Genomic DNA, 9737 nt, shown 5'->3' on the forward strand with positions numbered 1-9737 from the left:
GCCAGACGTTGGAGCCTCTATTTCTCATTTTTTTCAAACTACCCACAATAATCATTCACATTTTGATCTTCCATTCTAATTTGTGGTGAAATTGATCAGGGCTGAAGGGATTTAAACGGCCATTCTGAAGATGAGATGGTATTATTAGATCCTAGATCACAGTGAAGAAAGGGCAGGAATTATCAAGAAACAGAAGGCTATGTAGTCAAACACCATATTTGAGCATAATCACATATGGAGTGAACTGAAGTAGAAGGTGGGACCCTGAAAGTCAGACAAGAATTTGTCATGTAGCTGTTATAAAAAGCAATGACAGGGATAAACCAGCACTGGGGGGGTGGAGGGGGAGGGCGTTGTAGTGGTTTGTTTATGGAGATTAGGAAGGGTGTAATCTAATCACCATTGGATGGGTGTATCCTAGGGAAGCGCAGAAACCTCATCAGGGGTGGGTGGGGCTTCAAGGATCCTGAGATAAAGGCGTTCCAAAAGCTAGGTTTGTTCTGTCAGAGGCATTTGGAGGTAGCTGGACTCTCTGAACTCAGAAAGTTACAGCTGCTGTCTCGTCAGGAGAACACCAAACCCCTGACCTGATCAGTTGGGTTTTCCTACCAGTATCGATGAGACCAATTATAGAATCTTTAGGTGAGTCAGGAGTTCTGAGTACACCAATTCATATTTCTTTCTCTTAGAAATAAAAAGAGAACTTAATTGAACTATCAGCAGACTTCAGACTTTGCCAAACAGCTAAAACATGCTTGGTTAATAAAACCTGTGTAATTACTTTCCATGTCCTCTAGAGCTATAGAATTTTAATATATGCGATTATTTGAAATTTATAAATGAACATGATGATTTCTGCTGTTGTATGGCTTCTTTGTTGTAAAGTAGACTGTGAATCAGATGGGAAATCCTAAACATAACGTAGTTTTTTTATTTGGAATGATACCTAAAACTTAATTGGAGAAGCTTTTCGTAGAGTGTGAAGAGTAGTCTTTCTTCAGGAACTGAAGATTGCAGCCTTGGTCTTTAAAGTGCCCAATAACAATCGAGAAGATGATGATGGCTGGGAAAAGGTAACGCTGGTGGCACAGTGAGTACCAGAAAGCAGAGGAAGTTCTGTACTCTCTCTCATCTGGAAGTGGGAATTTGGATGACCTCCAGTCATTTCTTTTAAAGCCTAACATACTAGATGCACTGGTTGTCATTTTAACTTGGGATTTACATATTGCCAAGTGTGAAAACACTCGGCATGGTATAGTAAGTCTGATATGAATGGTAATATATTAAATATATTGATCTCCTCTTCTAGCAGTGGATACTCTATGTATCAAGGTCAATTAAATGCAAAGGGGTTAATATTAAAGAGAAGAGAAAATTTAATTGTTAGAATTCTCAGAGCTGAAAGTTAGAGTGAAGTAAAAATTAATCCAATGCTAATCAGTTATTTTGTATTAGGAGTAGATGGGAGTGGGTTTTTTTTCAAGGAATAAAATAGAACATTGAAAATAACTAATTTTGATTAGGGTAGATAAATTGTGTGTAGATCATTTTTTTCTTAGGTTGTTCCACCAACGAGTGGTAAAAAGATCATTTTTATGTTTTATTGTAGAAGGGAAAATGCAGAGAAGTGCTTCCTCCTGTCAGCTCCTAGAGGACCTGCGCATTTCTCCCTCACGGCAATTTTGTATCTTCTTAGTATTCCATGCCATCATTGTTTTGGATTTTGGCCATTCTAAAAGATGTGTAGCGGGATCTCACTATGGTTTTAAAGTCCTTTCCTTTTTGGCCTTTCTCTTTTATTAATACTTTTCACTCTTATCCTTTCTGTTATCCTATGGACTCAGTTGCTGGTCATTTGTTTTGCTCATTTGTAGTTAAGACAAGCTGTGGTGAGATTGATGGGAAAGTACGCTGGGATGAGGATTGAGGATTTTTAATAGTGCAAACCAAGCATCTTAAGGCTCAACATTAACCTCACTTTATGACTTAGACTAGTTATCATTAAGGGTATTAAATCATGGAAGGGACATAGCCAAGTCAGGGGTGATTTTCTCATTTATTGCATAGGAGAGTAACTTTCCTTCTTTTTCTCCTTAGAAACATAGAATCACACACACTGCAGGACTTCCAGAAATAGCTTGCCAGCTGAGTCTTGAGAGTGAAGAAGTTTGAGATCCTGCTGAGGTGTCTGAGCTGCCAGGACCATCTAAGTGGCCTAAAGACCTGGAAATGGCGTTGCGTGAAAGCCAAGACCACTGGTCCAAAGAAGACATTGTGAAGTTACTGGAACGCATGGAGAATAACCTCCCCTCCAACGAGAGACACACGTTCAAAACGACCCAGTCACAGATGGACTGGGGAAAGGTAGCTTTTAAAGACTTTTCAGGAGAAATGTGCAAATTCAAATGGTTAGAGATTTCTTATACATTGAGAAAATTTCGTACTTTGAAAGAATTAGTCCTGGAAGCTAAGGAACATGCTAAAAAACTCTCCAAAAGCAAAAAACACAGGAAACATCCTGACTTCCCCAAGAAGCCCCTGACTGCTTACCTCCGCTTCTTCAAGGAGAGGCGGCCCCAGTGCTCCCAAATGCATCCCACGCTGAGCAACCAGCAGCTGACCAAGCTCCTGTCTGAGGAATACAGGGAGCTCTCAGAGCAGGTGAAGCTGAAATATATCCAAGATTTCCAAAAGGAGAAACAGGAGTTTGAGGAGAAAGTGGCTCGATTCAGGGAAGCCCACCCTGCTCTAGTCCAGAACTCCAAGAAATCTAACGTTCCCAAGAGAAGCCCAACCAAAGCCCCAAAGAAGATGCAGGGAAGTGAGAAAGAAGTGAAGTCTTCCCCACAAACCTCTTTTTCCCAGAAGATGAAATTCCACGGAGAGCCCAAGAAGCCCCCCATGCATGAATACCAGAAATTCCACGAGGATTTGTGGTCCAGTAGGGAGCTGCAGGACCTGCCCCTGAGGGAGCGCATGGTGGAGATTGGCAGACGCTGGCAGCGCATCCCGCAGAGCCAGAAGGAGCACTATAAGAAGCAGGCTGAGGAGCTGCAGAAACAGTACAAGGTGGACCTGGATCGCTGGCTCCAGAGTCTGTCTCCTGAAGAATATGCTGCATACAGAGAAGCAACCTATACTAAGCGTAAGAACCTGGGCATGAGGGGAGGCTCGAACCCCAAGATGAGACGGACAGATCTGCAGTCCCCATCTGCAAGGAGTCCTCAAGAAGGACTTGGAGAGGAGCAGGAGCTCCAGGCTTCAGAGACAGAATCATCAGTGTCTGTTGGGGTAACTTCTCTTTCCTCACTGGGATCAGAAGACAATAAGGAAGATGGGGAAGAGGAGGAAGGCAGGAACTCCTCGGACTCCAGCAGTGAGGAGGAAGATGGAGAGTGTGAGTCTGAGGGCAGTGACTCCAGCTCATATTCCTCAGAGGACTCCTCTGACTCAGACTCCAACTGAGTTTTGTTCACACCCTACAGGGTAGGACAGAGAGCTTCCCAGCGTAAGTCCGGGGTGTTTACAGCAAACTGAAAGTCTGTTCTCCCCGTCCTGGCTTCATTTCCTTCCTTCTTTCCTTCCCTCCTCCAGACAAAGTAGAATTGCTTGGCAAAAAGGGATCTTGCGCAGGATTTCCTGGCTCTCCTCTAAACCCCACGTCCACCCCCAGAAAGACTCCACGCGGTTAAGCCTCTTGGAATAAATAAGGAGGTGCTTGGGCTGTGAGGGACACACTGGATCAGACTGAGTTTCCTGGCGTGAGAGGCTCTGCTCTCCTCATGTTCTGCCTGCCAGAGGTGGTAGGGGACACCCAGGAGCCCGTGACCTCTGCCTTCCCTGTGGAACTGTCCCTCAGGACTCAGGCACTGGAGCTGGGGAGGGGAAGTTTTGATTGATTGCTGGTAGAAGAGTTGCCTTTAAAAATGTTGTCAAACTCCTGACATCTCTCCCTGGTCTCAGCAGTAAGGAGCTGGCCGTTTCCCATCTTAGGAGTGGGCGGGGCCACGTGCGCAGCAGCATTTCTAAATGTACATTTATTTTTCTGTTGTCAATGAGATTTTTCTAACTGATTTCAAAATTCAGAAATTAAAATTTTTAAAACTCACCTTTTTTGTTTGAATTAGCTGCTCGTTCGAATCAGTCCCCTTTGACTCTAGGTATTAATTTTCCCTGTGATGTCTGAATTTATTTGTTTTTTTGTCCCTCCCGCTTCTTAATGCTCCAGGTCCAAGAGAATCACATTTTACCATACCTCCAATTTCTATGTATCACAGTACATGTGTGTATAAATAGAACGAGCTTATGCCGCTGATCACTGATCTGTCTGTGAATTCATGTACCGGGCCCACACTGCTTCAATTATTCTTGTTTACTTACATTTTTGAAAGTCTGTTTAAAGCCAGTACCACTTCATATTTTTCTTTTCTAAATGTTCCTGGCTATTTTCATTTTTTGTCCTCATGGACATTAGCATCACAGATAACTGTAATTGTATCCTCTATATATGAAAACAGTTGAATTTTGAGAGTTTATCTTATTCCTTGATGTCTTAGTGAAAGACTTCATTATTCATAAATGGTTTTATAAGCCTACAATTACATTATCAGAAAATAAAGACAATACTTACAATTTTCATACCTCTGCTTTTGAATTGTGCTTTAAATCATGTACTTACAAATTTATTCAGCATCTACTGTTTTCTAAGCCTTGTCTTGGTGGCATGGGATACAGAGATGAAAGTTAACAATTCCTGACTTTGTGACAATCACAGTCAGGCAGAGAAGAAAGTAAGTGTAATCAGTAAGAGGCAGAAAAGCACAAATACTAGATAAATAGAGGCTAAAATTCTGAATTTTCATTTACAAAAAGATATCATTGGTTAAAATAAAAATCGCTTCACTTATGCATTTCCTCATCTACACATTCATGAACTGGGAACAAAATTACAATCGTACAGGATGTAAGTGAAGATTAGATTCAGTGCTTAAATAAAATGCCTGGCTCACAGTTGGTTCAAAAGAAAATGGTAAGTTGATTTCTTCCTTCCTGCCAAATCTACTAATGTCAATTGATGAAAGAACTGACGAGCAAGAGTGGGCAGCACTGCCAACTGATCGCCACACAGCTTTTCCCTCTTTAACTCTAGAAATGGAATTGAACCCAGGAAACTAGCCACTCAGCCCCAGAGGCATTTCTGGCTTTTTGGCTGAGACCCAGATGCTCCATTTAATCAGATCTGGCTTTTCTGAACTTTTCACGTTGAGAAGGACCAGCGCTGGGCAAACACCACAAGAAATGCAGATGCCTCCATTTCCACCTCAGAAGGTTCCCATCCTCCCCTCTCCTTGCCTGCAGCTGCTCTTTCAGTCAAGCACAGAGGTTCCAGAGCTCTTCTGGGCAGCAATGTCACCAAGTCACTCTGCCCACTCAGTCCAGGAGCCAAGCCCGGCTGGGTCCCCTGGGACTGCAGGCGCTGAGGGAGAGGGCTGCAGACACTGAGTGTAAAAATGGGAAGGAGAGAAGCTCTAGGACCACCCTGCTGCTCCCTCCTGCCCGCTCTCCACCAGTGACCCCTGGGCTGTGCGGGGCCTCCCTCTGTGCGTTTCCCGCAGATGCACAGAGTAGAAGAGCCCACTGGGTCCTACGCAGGAGCCGGAGCAGGCTCTGGAGAAAAGCACGAGGAGCTGTCAAAGTTTGAGCACTGGCAGTGCCAGGGGTGCAGCCAGGGAGCCCAAGGATCCATGCAACAAAGATCTGCAGGGTCCCCGCCTATGGTCCCCTCAGGCTGCCTGCTCTTGAGTCCAGGGCTGAGCCTCCAGGGGCCTGGCACATGCCGTGGGCTGATCAGGCTTCTGTGTGGACACTGGGACCATCTTCCTTTTGTGTCCAGTCTCTTAGGGAGCTGCCAGGATGCTTTGGCACTGCCAGCCCCTTCTGCACACCAGGACGTTGTGCAAGCTCCTGGAGAATCGCTCTTTTTAGGTCCTAAATTCCCTCCTGGTCCCTGGGCAGTGGCTACTCCTGGGGACTTTCCAGGGCTAATGGAGCCTAAGGCCTTTCCTCAGACCCTCTTGAAACCTTGGGAGATGGGAGCTTTCTCTTCTACCACAAGCTCCCTGTTGTGTTGGAAGAGCTTGGTTCTCTGTCCCCTGCCCCACCCATGTGTCACTTCTGCCTAGGCAGCCACAGTGAAATGAGGATTTCTTGACTTTGCTCCAAGTGTTACCAGCTACAAACATCAGTTCTTTACCCACCACACAAGAGGGGCTAACTTAAACGCCAAGCTTCTGGCAAGGAAAGTGCTTTTGTTTCGGGTAACATCATCCTGGAGAAGAGAGTAAGCCCTCAAATTCCTCTCATCTGGCCTCCAGGAAGGATGGGAGGCCAGGGGTTTTAAGGGTTTGTGAGGAATGTGGCTGCTTGAAGGGAGAAGGGGGAGTCTGTGACCTTGCTGGTCAGTGCTTTCCCACCAGCCTGCATTTGGCCTTATGAGGAAATCTGCAGGTGGGTGTCCTTGGTTGTTTGTCTCCCTAGAGGACAGTGGATTCTGGTGCCAGGAAGCCAGGGAGTAAGCAGGGAAAGGAGATGAGTGCTTTGGTTTTAGTCCCATATATGCTGGCTTTAATTAATGTAGGGGACCAATATCAGGGCTGGGATCATGAGGAGACCAGAAGGTCTCCGTTACCCATCTAGTGCTTGAGCTGGGTTTGTAGGAGCCAGGCTCGCTCTGGTAGCGGGATGCTGGATCCAGGGGCAGTACCTGACCTCTCTCTTGAACTTGGCCTCCATCTACCCTGGACCTGCATGGCATGTACCCCTGAGCCAGATTTCAGAGGTGCTTGTTTGGTTGCATGGTACCTGCTGGATCCAGGGACCAACTCTACCCATATACTCGATAGTTTTCTGTAAACTTACACATTCAGTTAAATATTTTTCCAAAGAAAAAATCGTAAGCTAAATGGATTCAATATGATTTACATTTTTAAAAGGTAACAAAAACAATGAAACAGTAAAATCCATGTATCTAAATAAAAAATAAAATTAAAAAGAGATATCAAAATGCAAATACATTTTGGAGCTGGCCCCATGGCCGAGTGGTTAAGTTCACGTGCTCCGCTGCAGGCAGTCCAGTGTTTCGTTGGTTCGAATCCTGGGCGCGGACATGGCACTGCTCATCAAACCACGCTGAGGCAGCGTCCCACGTGCCACAACTAGAAGGACCCACAACGAAGAATATACAACTATACTGGGGGGCTTTGGGGAGAAAAAGGAAAAAAAATAAAATCTTTAAAAAAAAATACAAATACATTTAATAGATTTTTTAACACTGCACACCGCACTAGAAATTCCTGAAAAAGATTGGAAGTGTTTTGACTCAGGTCACATAATCTTTCAAAGAAACAATAATCTCTATTATTTCTTTTTCTTAAAAAAAAAAAAAAAAAACAAGTGGCTGGCCCCAGGGCCGAGTGGTTAAGCTCCCATGCTCCGCTTCAGTGGCCCAGGGTTTTGCTGGTTCGGATCCTGGGCACGGACCTAGCACATCTCATCAGGCCATGCCAAGGCAATGTCCCACATAGCAGAACTAGAAGGACCTACAACTAGAATATACAACTATATACTGGGGGGTTTGGGGAAGAAGAAGAAGAAGAAAAAAAAAGAAGATGGTAACAGATATTAGCTCAGGTGCCAATCTTTAAAAAAAAGAAAAAATGGGTGCAGAACTAAATTCTTGTTAAGGAACCAAGGCCAATTTTCTCACTGGTAAATTCTAATCCATCTTTTGGGGGGTCAGGATTTTATGCCAAAGGAAAACAACCTCAAGTATTATCAGTCTCATTAGATTTCTAGAAAAAATAGTTAACTTTATTCTACATACATAAATAATAATAGAATGATACAGATGAACATCATTTTTAAACTGGAAGATAATTTGCATAATATGTGCAAATGCTACTGACAGTAATTAAATTTTCTCCGGCCACAGATAGTGCCAGCCCCCTAACATCTTTCAGTAACCTCCAGATGCTCCGTCAGTCCTCAGGTTAGGGCTGTGTGACCCTAAGACACAGATGAGTAGCAGATGACAGCGCTGAAAAGTGGGGACCACAAGCTAGGTCACAAGAATTTGCTATGACTCCTTTGTAGCCAAAAGCCAAGGCCCCCCTGGTTGCTTACCTACTGGCTCCTGCTTCTGCAGCAACCAGGAAAGGAGTTTGGAGTCTTAGCCAGAGGAACTGTGTGCGTGTGTGTATATATGTGTGTGTGTGTATCCACTCAAGTGCACAGCGTGCACTCTGGTTACTTTTCTCAACATGCTTCCAGTCTTCCCCGCCCCACCCCCAGTTCCTATACACTTCCTAATTGCTGGGTGCAATGTGCTACACTCCTACTGAGCCCCTAATCCTGTAATCCTGTTCTCCAGGCCCCTATTTATTAACCCCATGTATTAAGGACGTTGTTCTCAATTTTTTCCCAGAACATTAAAGAAGCAGATCGCCGCAGGCGGTGCAGTCCTGGTTCCCTGTGCCAGGAGCTGCAGGGAACTTGTGACCATGAATTCGCCTGGATCTGAGTTGTGTCCACCCACTGCACTCCTTCTCATGCAATGGATGGTTAGGACGCAAGCTCAGGGGACTCACTGACCACTCCAGCCAGAGCAGGACCATCGCACGTAACAGCACAGTCCCAAGACACCCGTCCCAGGAGCAGATTCACAAATCCTTTAACCCAGAAATATCATATCATCTCAAGGGAATCTTTCATCCAGCATTTCTCACACACGAGGTCTACACGAAAGGGTATTCATTGTGGAATTATTTTCAACAGCTAAATAAATAAGATATAAATTGAATTTTCTATAATATGGAGAATAATTTAATAAAAAATACTATATACTAGTCAATACATTATATAAATAGAGATACTTGTAAACACTTATTTATTTCATGAGTAAAACACCTTGTGTGTGTTTTTAAACTGATTTACTAACATTTTAAAACCAATGCATCTACATGGCAACAACACCCACCACAAAATAATTCATACATTGAAGAACATAAAATTAAAAATGAAAATGTACTGATATCAGTGAAGCTCACAGAGGGTGATTAAAGAAACCAAAATGTCAATTTATTAGCATTATTAGCATTACAATATTATTAGCATTACAACAGTAAATATTTTGGAAAATGATACACTTACTGATTTACAGATTGTATTTTCAGGACATTCTCACAGTGGGTGATTCTAGGTAGGAAACCTAGAATGAAACATTTTTATACTTAATGGCGTACAGCCTTGTAATGGTTTTTGATGTGTCAGCCTCTCGAGGTTAAACTCCAGGGAAGTGAGCAAGAACAGAGTCATTGTAGCATACTCACATCTCTTCTAGTTATTCAAGCAAATACTGCACTGGGTCCTGCTGTGACAGGATTTTTCAGATATAATTAAAGTCCTAAGACTGACTCTAAACTAGGGAGATTATTTAGGTGGGTCTGATTTAATCAACAGGAGGTCTTTAAAGGAAGGTTTAGATGTTCCCTGAATAAAATTCCAAACAGCAAGTGGCTCTACATTGCTCCGGTTGCTCCTGACTGCCTGTGGACAACATCTCTGTCCTGTACCAGTTAGATTCCAGCCTGCTTGTGTGTTCCCTCCCTCGATGATCTCCCTACTGTTCTCAGACTTGCTTCACCAGTCTGCAGAATCGTCATATAAGTCAACTCCTTGTA

General features: G+C 43.7%; 1 protein-coding gene across 1 annotated transcript; it reads left to right on the plus strand.

Annotated features, from left to right (window-relative positions):
• The first annotated feature begins 2223 nt into the window (after positions 1-2223).
• On the plus strand, positions 2224-3465 carry UBTFL1 (upstream binding transcription factor like 1). Its single transcript, XM_046638238.1, has one exon. It carries the CDS (start codon positions 2230-2232, stop codon positions 3463-3465), a length of 1236 nt encoding a protein of 411 aa, XP_046494194.1. The 5' UTR covers positions 2224-2229.
• Positions 3466-9737: the final 6272 nt, after the last annotated feature.

The sequence above is a fragment of the Equus quagga genome, chromosome 14 (assembly GCF_021613505.1).
Source record: "Equus quagga isolate Etosha38 chromosome 14, UCLA_HA_Equagga_1.0, whole genome shotgun sequence".
NCBI lineage: Eukaryota > Metazoa > Chordata > Mammalia > Perissodactyla > Equidae > Equus > Equus quagga.

Coding starts and splice junctions, on each gene's coding strand:
- UBTFL1 (XM_046638238.1), top strand. CDS start 2,230: ATGGCGTTGCGTGAAAGCCAAGACCACTGGTCCAAAGAAGACATTGTG.